This window comes from Rhinopithecus bieti, unplaced genomic scaffold (assembly GCF_001698545.2).
Source record: "Rhinopithecus bieti isolate Rb0 unplaced genomic scaffold, ASM169854v2 scaffold_980, whole genome shotgun sequence".
In the NCBI taxonomy this organism is placed as follows: Eukaryota; Metazoa; Chordata; class Mammalia; order Primates; family Cercopithecidae; genus Rhinopithecus; species Rhinopithecus bieti.
The window spans coordinates 112,416-126,002 of NW_016803338.1; the positions used below are offsets into that span (position 1 = coordinate 112,416).

General features: G+C 38.3%; 1 protein-coding gene across 1 annotated transcript in view; it reads left to right on the plus strand.

Moving 5' to 3' along the window:
- Positions 1–13,587, plus strand: part of CATSPERT (catsper channel auxiliary subunit tau) — a 145,785-nt gene that overhangs the window by 101,763 nt on the left and 30,435 nt on the right. Inside the window, exon 10 of the mRNA XM_017875604.1 lies at positions 1,117–1,175. Coding sequence (XP_017731093.1) covers positions 1,117–1,175 — 59 coding nt within the window. The remainder of the gene's footprint in view (positions 1–1,116; positions 1,176–13,587) is intronic.

A 13,587-nucleotide genomic window follows, 5' to 3' on the forward strand; every position in this document is an offset into this window, starting at 1 on the left:
TTTTTTTTGAGACGGAGTCTTGCTTTGTCACCCAGGCTGGAGTGCAATGGCGTGATCTCGGCCCTCTGCAACCTCTGCCTTCCAGGCTCAAGTGATTCTCCTGCATCAGCCTCCTGAGTAGCTGGGACTACAGGCACGCACCACCACACCCAGCTAATTTTTGTATTTTTAGTAGAGACAGGGTTTCACCATGTTGGCCGGAATGGTGTCAATCTCTTGACCTCGGGTTCCACCCACCTCGGCCTCCCAAAGTGCTGGGATTACAGGCCCGTGGGCCACTGTGCCCAGTCTGAAGCAGGCACTTTGAGAGAGGAAAGGATGAGAGAGGAATTTATGCTAAACAGGTTGGCTACATATTTAACAAGTTATAGGAGGAGCTATGAATATTAATGACAAGTGGAACATGTGCATGCATAGTAAGCAAACATACATGTTACATTCTTCCTATGTTCACGTTGGGCTGGAGACTTAACATTTAAATGCATTAAGATTAGACTCCGTACATCAAAAGTTGAAATGGAGGACACAGAGGCATCCTGTGTGCAGTCTCCGTAAACTGGCAAGAACCAGCCCGTGGTGTTGGTGGGAGCTGTGTCAAAATTACAAAAGGGAGGGGCAGCAACAGGCAGCTGGCTGAAATCAGTGGGAGAATAAATCTTGTGAAAGGGCCGGTTTCTGTTTAACCATTAGGAAAGAAAGCCTAATGGTGGTTAGCAAAGGAAGGGGTATAACAAGGCATGACCAACCTCCCATCCCATCATGGCTGGGAACTCAGTTTTTAAGGTTTATCTGGGGTCCACTGGCCAAGAGGGAGTCTGCTCAGTTGGTTGCAGGGCTGAGGATTTAATTTTTGTTTCTCAGCCATTAAATCACACAACAACCTTATAGGGAGGATCTTTGTCTTTTAACAAATGAGGAAACCGAGGCTGAAGGAGGCCAAATGACTTGTCCCAAGTTAGTCACATAGTCACAGAAACTGTGTCTAAGCAGTCTCCTCCAGAGCCTGTGCTCTTAACTATGCTCTCATAATCACTAAAGATGTGTCTGTAAAATACACTTGTCAGATGCCACAAGTGGCAGCTTATTTACATAATCATTTTCTTCATTCTTTTTCAGATGGGTTAATACAAGATAAACCCTACAGACTGAGAAATATAAATAGAAAGGGCAAAGCAGTAAGTAGATTGATATATCCTTTAAAAACCACCATTAGCATTTTACATTGTTTTGAATTAATATTTACTGACAGTATTCTGCCAGAAAGAAAGTACATACTTTATTATTATACATTTATACATTGATTATAAATCAACTGTATCATATATTTTATAGTTACTTATAAATTTATAAATTATTATAAAGTAATACAAATGTAACATCAACTTTAGGCTACACTACTTGTTGCTTCTACCTCCCCCCAAATAGTTATTGCTTAATAGGCAAACCACAATAGCACTGGAAAAGCACAGGCTATGGCTGCCCATCTATTGGGACATGAGCAATTTTAAAGAAGCCGCTTTTCTCATCCCAATTTCCCATTAATACTTAGAGTTAACTATTTTGGATTTCATTCTTTGAACTTTGAAAATGTTTAATTGTTCAAGATTCAGTTGTCTAAATGCCATGCCAGGCTAACAGCAATAAGTATTTCAGAAATGGAACAGGAATGTGTAGCTTGAGATGTAGATCAGGCAAGAAAGAAATATTTTAATGACAAATAAGAGAAAGAAAATGGTCTACCTCATATTTTGCACTCAGAAGGCAAGAACCATGCTCATACAGTGGAGAAAATTCCAAGCGCCAAAAGAAGTGTCAGTGCTTTCTTGTAATTTTTAATGATTAACTTTCTTAATCTAAGAAATCAGAACCCTAGGCTAATACTCTTGTAGATGGTAAGATTTGATATAAGAATTTCTTGGACTTCATGCAATAGGCTTTAGTCACTTTAAAGACAGCAATTCCAAATTTTTCAGAATATTACTGATCCTACAATTCAGTCCAGTTATCCCAATAAGCCATTAAGTGTTGTGGAAATTTTAATGTTTTGGTGCTTACACTATTTATTCCAGACTGACTCATACATCTAAAAATAGTATGAAAATTCCATCAGATTATGTGGCCAAACTTTTACTTAGAAAAAAAAAAAAAAAAAAATCACATACCTATAAGGTACTAGGTTGTTACAGAAGGAGCACAAGATTTCAAGCCTGAAGACCCGGATTCTGGCACCAGTCTCTTCATTCATTAAGTAGAGGTTAAATGGGGACTAATTTATAAAACATTTATGGAAATACATACTATATAGCAGACACCATGCCAGTTAATATTTAAAGAGACTATGCTACATAATGGGTACCATGTTAAGCTTTTTATGGCCATTATTTTATTTAATCCTTACAAAAAATGGGCATTATTATTATTTTCATTTTGCAGAGGAGAAAACTGAGTCTCAGTGAAATTAGATAACTTGTATAAGGTCACAATCAGTAAGAAAGTTGGAATTTGACCCTAGAGTGCATAAAATTAATGTACTTATCTCCTGACCCCCGACCTTGAGAAATTAAAAATATATTAGTGAATGTGGTTGACGGAAAAGTAGGCACAGAATTACAGCTATACTAGATGGAGGCACAGGGTGTTTTAGGAGCATCCTGTGAAAAACGCACTTAACAGGAACCTGGCAGGAGAGGGAGGGCAGAGGTTGGTAATGAAAGGCCTTTTTAAACAAAAAAAGGTGATTCAATGAAACAACATATGTAAAACATTTTCCAGTGCCGTGCGTGTACAATGTGCATTGTTTTGGCTGAATTCAACTGCAGTCTCGTAGCAGTAGCATTCTCAGGACCATTCAGACAATTAATATTTTAATAGCATCATTGAACTGGAGGACTTGAGATTTTATGTCTATTCCAATTCAATATATTTTTACAAAGATAAATTTTATCAGAAAGATGCAGCTCTAGGGTCTCCAAGAGACTCAGAGACACCTAAAAAAGTATAAACCATCTCCTAAATGGTTTAATCATAGTTGTCATTCTTCTCCACCAGAATGTAAGCTCCTCGAGAGCTAGGAGATTGTGTGTCTTGTATTCCCCAGCATCTAGAACAGTGTCAGATACTTTAGCATTCAACAAATACTTTTTGAATGAGTACCTACTATGTGTCAGGCACTATGGATACAAAAATGAAAATAATACAGCCTTTGACTTCAAAGACCTTACAGCCAGGTAGAGGAAAATATGTACTTGGAGCAAATCAGTAATATACCAGTTTTATATCAGTAATATAATTGTTCTAAAAGGAGATACAAAGAATGGTTGGTGTAGGCAAAGTAGTACCTGTTATTAAAGATGATCTGACAGTTGGCTTGAGATTGGGCCTGACTCCATATTAACTATGGCAACTCGGGTGCTTTGGCACATTACCACCTGTTTAGTTCACTGCTATAACCAAAATACCATAAAGTGGGTGGTTTATAAACAACAGAAATTTGTTTTTCACATTTCTGGAGGCTGAGAAGTCTAAGACCAAGGGCTCCTGCATTTTCAGTGTCTGGCGAGGGCCCACTTCCTAGTTTACAGACTGCTATGTTCTTGCTGTGCCTTCACATGGTGGAAGGGGTAAAAGAGTTCTCTGGGGTCTCTTTTATAAGGATAGTAATCCCACTCATGAGGGCTCTGCCCTTATGACCTAATCAGCTTCCACAGGCCCTACCTCCAAATACCATCACATTGGGGATTAGGTTATCAACATTACTTTTGGGTGACATAAACATAGAAGAAACATTCTCATTGCAAAAGGGAGAAGTAGGAAAGAAAAAAAGGAGTAACAAGTCCCAAGTAGGTCCAAACTACAAGGCAAACTCTGAGATCTTAAGGCTTGAGAATAATCCTCTTTAGCTCAGTGTTCTAGGACCAAGGTCCTGGCTTCTGGACTCACTGTGGTGGGAGTCTTGCCTTATGGACCCACTTGGATAGAGATCCTGCCCCAACACCTTTACTAGGCAGGGATGGGACCCCCAAGGCTCCAAGCAGCTCTGCTCCCATGGCTTTGGGTGACTGCACTCCTACAGCTTTGGGCAGGGGCTCCATCTGACCTGTCAAAATTGAGGCAATGGTCTCCCCTTTTGAAACTGAGGAAGCAGCCCTGATGATCTCTGAATTGCCTTTGGGGTTGTTTTTTCCTTTGTCTTGAAGAGTAGTGCCTGGCTTCTGTTGAGATGACTAATGAAGCCTGTGCTTCACACTTACACTAATCTTTTTATTAAATAGTTGCTTGGCTATACCCTTAGCATTGTCTCCCGAACATACTTTCTCATTTTTTGCAATATGGATAGCTTAAGAATTCACCAAATCTTTAAGTTCTAGTTTCTTTTTGCCTAACAAGTCTATCTTTAAGTGATGTCTTTCCTCTCACATTTTACAATAAGCATTCAGGATGACCCAAGCCATACCTTCAACACTTTGCTTAGAAATTGCTTCAGCCAAATATAGTCATCCCCTCTGCTCCACAGGGCATACATTTCAACATCCCCAGTGGATTCCTGAAACCACAGATTTTACCAGACATTATATGCTTTATGTTTTTTCTATACATACATATCTATGATGAAGTTTACTTTATAAATTAGGCATGGTAAGAAATTAACATCTAATAATAAAATAGAACAATTATAATATACTGTAATATAAGTTATATGAATGTGGTCTCTTTCTCTCAAAATGTCTCATTGTGCTATACTCACCCTTCTCGAGATGAAGTAAGACGATAAAAGATGGGTACTAAGTGATTAATGGCTGGGTAGTGTATACAGCATGGATGTGCTGGACAAAGGGATTGTTCCCATCCTGGGCAGGATGGGGTAGGATGTAGTGGGATGCCATAAGAGTTCAACACATTACTCAGAGAAACTAGACTTCAGTGCAAAAAAAATAGCCAAAAAGAGGAATGCTATATAATAATAATATTATCAATTCACAAAGAAGACATAATAATCCTAAAGCAACAGAGCCTGGAAATGCATAAGCCAAAATCCAATAGAGCTGAAAGAGGAAATAAAATCCTCAATTATAATTGGGGATATCAACACCCACTCTCAGCAATTTATGGAACTACTAGGCAGAAAATCAAGTATATAAAAGGCTGGAATAACACAGTCAACTAGTAAGATCTGACACTCTGCCCAACAATACAGCAGATACACATTGTCTTCACATGCTCATGGAACATTCACCAAGATAGACCATATCCTGGGTCATAAAACAAAGTTCAGCAAATGTAGAATAATTAAAACAACATGAAGTATGTTAATTAACCATAATGGAATATAAAGGAATTCAAAGGATTTGGGGGATGATCAAGGAAGATACTATGGCCATGAAGTGGCAGTGGTACACAAAACTTTATTTGGATGATGCTTTGACAGGTTCACATGCTGGAGTAGTCCCTTATGGCATGAGACTATCCAGAAGTGATAGCATGGGGTGAAGAGCACCACTCAGAAGGCAAGGAAATTCCTAAGGGAGAAGAGTGTCAGCAAAGGGGGTTACACATCTACATGCTTTCACGCAGTAACCTGGCAGGGAGTCTCTAGATCACAGAGCTCCAATGGGCAGCAGAGGTTTGGGGCCTTTATATTCCTAAGTTTTATCTAATCTATGGCTAGCAGTTGCTGGGCACAGTTCTGTGGGGCATGCAAAGCAGGTAGACTCTAAATAGCCAAAAATAGGCTTATTTGTGTTATATTTAAAACAATTTGATACGTACAAATTTTAGTCTTGTGCTGACAGGCTTATGAGATAATGAGTCTCAGCCTGCCGTGAAGAAGTAAACAACTGTATTAGTTAGTTTTTACACTGCTATAAAGAACTACCTGAGACTGGGTAATTTTTAAAGAGAAGAGATTTAATTGACTCTCAGTTCCACATGGCTGAGGAGGCCTCAGGAAACTTACAATCATGGCAGAAGGCAAAGGAGAAGCAAGCGCCTTCACAAGGTGGCAGGAGACACAGCAAGGGGGAAAGTGCCATTCTTTTAAACCATCACATCTCGTGAGAACTTAACTATCACAAGAACAGCATGGAGGAAACCACCCTATGATCCAGTTTCCTCCCACCGGGCCCCTCCCCAACACATGAGGATTACAATTCAAGATGAGATTTGGATGGGGACACACAGATAAACCATATCAACAGCCTGAGTGTCAGGAGACAAGGGAAAAATATACAGAGACATCTTTGTCTCCTTTATATAAGATAGAATCAAGATCAATAACAAGGATAACAGGAAAATCTCCAAATACTTGGCAATTAAACAAGTATACAATTCTAAATAATTCTTGGGGCAAAGAGGAAGTCTCAAATGGAGTAAAAGAAACATAGAACTCAATAAAAATGGAAATACCATATATGGAAATTTGCAGGACACAGCTGAAACAATGTTGAGGTAAGTTTCTCAACTTGATAAAGAGCATCTACAAAAACCCACAGCTTACATCACACTTAATGTTAAAAAATGGAACATTTTCCCTCTAAGATCAGGAACAGGGCAAAGGTGTATGCTCTTACCACTCTTTCTCAATATAGAAAGGAGATAAAAATTATGCCAATTGGGAAGGAAGAAATAAAACTATTTTCAGATGACATGATTGACTATGCAGAAAACATCATGGAGCCTACAAAAAACAATACTACAACTAATAAGTGAATTCAGCAAGATTGAAGGATACAAATTCGATATGCAAAAAATTGATACCATTTCTATAGATTAACAATGAACAGGTGGAAACAAAACTTTAAAACACAATAACATTTACAATAACTCCAAAGAAAACAAAAATACAAATCTAATAAAACATGTGTAGAATCTATATGATAACAATTACAAAATGCTGATGGAAGAAATCCAAGACCTAAGGAAATGGATGGACATACCATGTTTCTGGATTGGAAGATTCAACGTAATAAAGATGTCAGTTCACTCCAAATTGATATGTAGATTTAATGCAATTTACATGTATATTATAATTTTTCTAGACATAGACAAGATCATGCTAAAATGTTTGTAGAAAAGCACAGACCCTAGAATAGCCAAAACAATCTTTAAAAAAGCCTAAAGTGGGAGGAATCACTTTACTTGATATTAAGTAATCAAGAATAAAGGAGAGATAGACACATAGGTCAATGAAACAGAATAGACATCCCAGAGATAGGCCCCCAAAAGTATGGCCAACTGATTTTTTTTTTTTTTTTTTTTTTTTTTTTTGGAGACAGTTTTGCTCTTGTTGCCCAGGCTGGAGTGCAATGGTGTGATCTCGGCTCACTGCAACCTCCACCTCCCGGTTTTAAGCAATTCTCCTGCCTTAGCCTCTCTGAGTGCTGGGATTGATTACAGGAGCCCACCACGCCCTGGTAATTTTGTATTTTCAGTAGAGACAGGGTTTCTCCATGTTGGGGACAGGCTGGTCTCGAACTCCTGACCTCAGGTGTTCGCCCGCCTTGGCCTCCCAAATGCTGCCAACTGATTTTTGGACAGTGATGCAAAAGCAATTCAATGGAGGAAAGACAGACCTTTTCAACAACTGCACTGGAGCAATTTGGACATCCATAGAGAAAAAAGTAACTAAGCCTCATTAAAACAGGAATAAAACTACTTAAATAGAGGTGAAATGTGGAACAACTGCTGGTGGGAATTAACAATGTTGACAACCCACTCCTGAAAATACTTTAGCGGTTTTAGTTTTATTTCATGGATTATTTTTTGAGACAGGGTCTGGCTCTGTCAACCCAGGCTGGAGTGCAGCGGTGGTATCTCAGCCCTCCTAGTCTCAAGCCCATCCTCCCATCTCAGTCGTCCTGAGTAGCTGGGAGTACAAGGTGCCATGCTACCATGCTCAGCTAATTTTTGTATTTTTGGTAGAGAAGGGGGTCGTCCAGGCTTGTCTTAAGACACCTGAGCCTCACAGTAATCTGTCTGCCTCTGCTTCCAAGTGCTGGGATAACAAGCTGAACCATATTTTTTTCTTTTTTTTTTTTTCTTTTTTTATTATACTTTTAAGTTCTAGGGTACATGTGCACAACGGTGCAGGTAATTACTATGTATACTTGTTGCCATGTTTGGTGTGCTGCACCCATCAACTCATCAGCACCCATCAACTCGTCATTATACGTCAGGTATAACTCCCAAGAATCCTCCCCCTCCCCCTCCCATGATAGGGCCCCGGTGTGTGATGTTCCCCTTCCCGAGTCCAAGTGTTCTCATTGTTCATCCCACTCTATGAGTGAGAACATGCGGTGTTTGGTTTTCTGTTCTTGTGATAGTTTGGGCTGAGAATGATGGGGTTTCCAGCTGGCATCATGTCCCTACAAAGGACCACAAACTCATTCCTTTTTTTATGGCTGCATAGTATTCCATGGTGTATATGTGCCACATTTTCTTAATCCAGTCTGTCATTGATGGACATTTGGGTTGATTCCAAGTCTTTGCTATGGGAATAGTGCCGCAATAAACATACGTGTGCATGTGTCTTTATAGCAGCATGATTTATAATCCTTTGGGTATATACCCAGTAGTGGGATGGTGGGTCATATGGTACATCTAGTTCTAGTCCTTGAGGAATCGCCATACTGTTTTCCATTAATGGTGAACTAGTTACAATCCCACCAACAGTTGTAAAAGTGTTCCTATTTCTCCAACATCCTCTCCAGCACCTTTGTTGTTTCCTGACTTTTTAATGGATTGCCATTCTAACTGGTGTGAGATGGTATCTCATTTGTGGTTTGATTTGATTTCTCTGATGGCGAGTGATGATGAGCATTTTTTCATGTGTCTGTTGGCTGTAGGAATGTCTTCTTTGGAGAAATGTCTGTTCGTATCCTTTGCCCACTGTTTGATGGGTTGTTTGTTTTTTTTCTTGTAAGTTTGTTATGAGTCTTTGTAGATTCTGGGATATTAGCCCCTTTGTCAGATGAGTATATTGCAAAAATTTTCTCCCATTCTGTAGGTTGCCTTGTTTACTCTGAATGGTAGGTTCTTTTGCTCGTGCAGAAGTTCTTTAGTTTAAATTAGATCCCATTGTTCAATTTGCTTTTGTGCTTGTTGGGCTTTTGGTGTTTTAGACATGAAGTCCTTGCCATGCCTATGTCCGAAATGGGTATTACCTAGGTTTTCTCTAGGGTTTTTATGGTATTAGGTCTAACATTTAAGTCTCTAACTCCATCTGAATTAATTTTCGTTATAAGGAGTAAGGAAAGGATCCAGTCTTCAGTTTTCTACTTATGACTATCCCATTTTTCCAGCACCCATTATTAAATAGTGAATCCTTTCCCCATTTCTTGTTTTCTCAGGTTTGTCAAAGATCAGATGGCTGTAGATGTGTGGTATTATTCTGAGGACTCTGTTCTGTTCCATTGGTCTATATCTCTGTTTTGGTACCAGTACCATGCTGTTTTGGTTACTGTAGCCTTGTAGTATCATATTTTTTATTTTTAACTTTTATTTTAGGTTTGGAGTACATGTTCAGATTTCTTATATAGGTAAATTGTGTGTCACAGGGTTTTCATCAGATTATTTCATTACCCAAGTAATAAACATAGTATTCAATGGGTAGTTTTTTATCCTCACCCTCCTCCCACTCTCCACCCTGACTCCAGTGTCTGTTGTTCCCTTCTTTGTGTCCATATGTACTCAGTGTTTAGCTCCCAATTATAAGTGGGAACATGCAGTATTTGGTTTTCTGTTCCTGTGTTAATTTGCTTAGGACAATTGCATCCAGCTCCACCCACGTTGCTGCAAAGGACATGATCTCATTCTTTTTTATGGCTACATAGTATTACATGGTATATATGTACCACATTTTCTTTATCTAGTCTACCATGGATGGACATTTAGGTTGATTCCATATCTTTGCTATTGTGAACAGTGCTGTGATGAACATATGTGTGCATGTGTCTTTATGGTAGAATGATTTATATTCCTTTGGGTATGTATCCAATAATGGAATTGCTGGGTCAGATGGAAATTTTAAGTTCTTTCAGAAATTGCCAAACTACTTTCCATAATGACTGAACTAATTTATATTCCTCCCAGCAGTGTATAAGTGTTCCTTCCTCACTGTAACCTTGCCAGATATTTTTTGACTTTTTAATAGCCATTCTGACTGGTGTGAGATGGCATATCACTGTGGTTTTGATTTACATTTCTCTAGTGATTAGTGATGTTGCACATTTTCTCATATGATCATTGGCTGGGTGTTTGTCTTCTTTTGAGAAGTGTCTATTGTATACGTTGAACCAACCTTGCATCTCAGGCATAAAGCCTATTTGATTATAGTGGATTAGCTTTTTTATGTGCTGCTGAATTCAGTTTTCTAGTATTTTGTTAAGGATATTTACATCTATGTTCACCAAGGATATTGAAGTTTTCTTTTTCTATTGTGTCTCTTCCAGGTTTTGGTATCAGGATGATGCTGGCCTCATAGATAAGTTAGGGAGTCAAGTCCCTCCTCCTCAATTTTTGGAATAGTTTCAGTAGGAGTAGTAACAGCTGTTTAAAATTTGGCCTTGAATCCATCTGGTCCATGACTTTTTTTTGGGTTGGCAGCCTTTATATTACTGATTCAATTTTGGAACTCATTATTGGTCTGTTAAGGGATTCATGTTCTTCCTGGCTCAGTCTTGGGGTGTTGTGTGTGTCCAGGATTTATCAATTTCTTCTAGGTTTTCTAGCTTGCATTCATAGAGGTGTTCATAATAGTCTCTGAAGGTTTTTTGTATTTCTGTGGGGTCAGTGGCAGTGTCCCCTTGGACATTTCTGATTGTGTTAATTTGGATCTTCTCTCTTTCTTTCTGTATCAGTCTAGCTAGCAGTCTATCTATCTTATAAATTTTTTCAAAAAAACAACTCCTGGATTCATTGATCCTTTGTATGGTTTTTCACATCTCAGTTTCTTTCACTTCAGCTTTGATTTTGGTTATTTCTTGTCTTATGATCACTTCAGGGTTAGTTTGCTCTTGTTTCTCTAGTTCCTCTAGTTGTGTTGTTAGTTTGTTAATTTGAGATCTTTCTAACTTTTTGATATGGGTGTTTAGTGCTGTAAACTTCCCTCCTAATACTGCCTTAGCTGTGACCCAGAGATTCTGGTATGTTGTATCTTTTGTTCTCGTTAATTTCAAAGAATTTCTTTATTTCTGCCTTAATTTCATTATTTACCCAAAAGCCATTCAGGAGCAGATTGTTTAATTTCCATGTGATTATATGGTTTTGAGTGATTTTCTTAGTGTTTATTTCTATGTTTATTGCACTGTGGTACAAGAGCATCATTGTTATTATTTTGGTATTTTTGAGCTTGTTGAGGATTGTTTTATGTCTGGTTGTGTAGTTGATTTTAGAGTATGTGCCATGTGAACATGAGAAGAATGTATATTCCATTGTTTTGGGATGGAGTGGAGTATAGATGTCTATTAGGCCCTTTTGGCAGGGGTTGGGTTCAGGTCCTGAATATCTTTGTTAGTTTTCTGTCTCAGTGGTCTGTCTAATACTGTCAGTGGGATGTTGAAGTCTCCCATTATTTTTCTGTGGCTATCTAAGTCTCTTCGTAGGTCTCTGAGTGTTCCTGTTTTGAGTGTGTATATATTTAGGACAGTTAGATCTTGTTGAATCGAGCCCTTTACCATCATGTAATGCCCTTCTTTGTCTTTCTTAATCTTTGTTGGTTTGTTTTGTCTGAAATTAGAATAGCAACCCTGATTTTTTCTGTTTTCTGATTGCTTTACTTTGAGCCTATGGGTGTCACCGCATGTGAGATGGGTTTCTTGAAGACAGAATACCATTGGGTCTTGCTTCTTTGTTCAGTGCCACTCTGTGATTCTTACTTGGGGAACGTAGCTTGTTGACATTTAAAGTCAGTATTGATATGTGCAGATTTGTTCTGGTCATCATGTTGTTAGCTGGTTATTATGCAGACTTGTTTGTGTGGTTGCTTTATAGTGTCACTGTTGTATGTACTTAAGTATGTTTCTGTAGTGGCTCATAACAGTCTTTCCTTTCCATGTTTAGCATTCCCTTCAGGACCTCTTATAAGACAGGTCTGCTGGTAATGAAATCCCTGAGCATTTGCTTGTCTGAAAAGAATATTATTTCTCCCTTGCTTATGAAACTTAGTTTGGCTGGATATGAAATTCTTGTTTGGAAATTCTTTTTTTTAAGAATGTTGACTATAGGCCTCCATTATATTCTGGCTTATACGTGTTTCTGCTGAAAGTTCCACCATTAACTTGATGGGGAACCCTTTCTAGGTGACCTGCCTCTTCTTTCTAGCTTTCTTTAACAATTTTTCTTTCATTTTGACTTCAGAGAATGTGATAACTATGTGTCTTGGGGATGGTCTTCTTATGTTGTATTTCACTGGGTTTCTCTGCATTTTCTGAATGTGAATGTTGTCCTCTCTAGTGAGGTTGGGGAAATTTTCACAGATGATATTCTGAAATATGTTTGCCAAGTTACTTGCTTTCTTTCTCCATCTTTCAGGGATGACAGTGAGTTATAGACTTGGTCTCTTTACATAGTCCCATATTTCTCATAGGTTTTGTTTTATATATATATATATATATATATATATACGTATATATATACATATACACATATATATACACATATACATATACACATATATATACATATACATATATATACATCTATATATACATATATACATCTATATATACATATATACATCTATATATATACATATATATACATATATACATATATATACACATATATATACACATAGATATATATACACACACACACACACACATATATATATATACTTTAAGTTCTAGGGTACATGTGCACAAAGTTCAGGTTTGTTACATACATATACATGTGCCATGTTGGTGTGCTGCACCCATTAACTCATCATCTACATTAGGTATATCTCCTAAGGCTATCCCTCCCCCCTCCCTCTTACCCCCTCCCCACAATAGGCCCCAGTGTGTGATGTTCCCCTTCCTGTGTGCAAGTGATTTCATGGTTCAGTTCCCACCTATGAGTGAGAACATGTGATGTTTGGTTTTCTGTTCTTGCGATAGTTTGCTGAGAATGATGGTTTCCAGCTGCATCCATGTCCCTACAAAGGATATGAACTCATCCTTTTTTATGGCTGCATAGTACTACATGGTGTATATGTGCCACATTTTCTTAATCCAGTCTATCATTGATGGACATTTTGGTGGGTTCCAAATCTTTGCTATTGTGAATAGTGTCACAATAAACAATACATGTGCATGTGTCTTTACAGTAGCATGATTTACAGTCCTTTGGGTATAGACCCAGTAATGGGATGGCTGGGTCAAATGGTATTTCTAGTTCTAGAACCTTGGGGAATCGCCACACTGTCTTCTACAATGGTTGAACTAGTTTACAGTCCCACCAACAGTGTAAAAGTGTCCCTATGTCTCCACATCCTCTCCAGCACCTGTTGTTTCCTGATTTTTTAATGATTGCCATTCTAACTGGTGTGAGATGGTATCTCATTGTGGTTTTGATTTGCATTTCTCTGATGGCGAGTGATGATGATGGAGACTT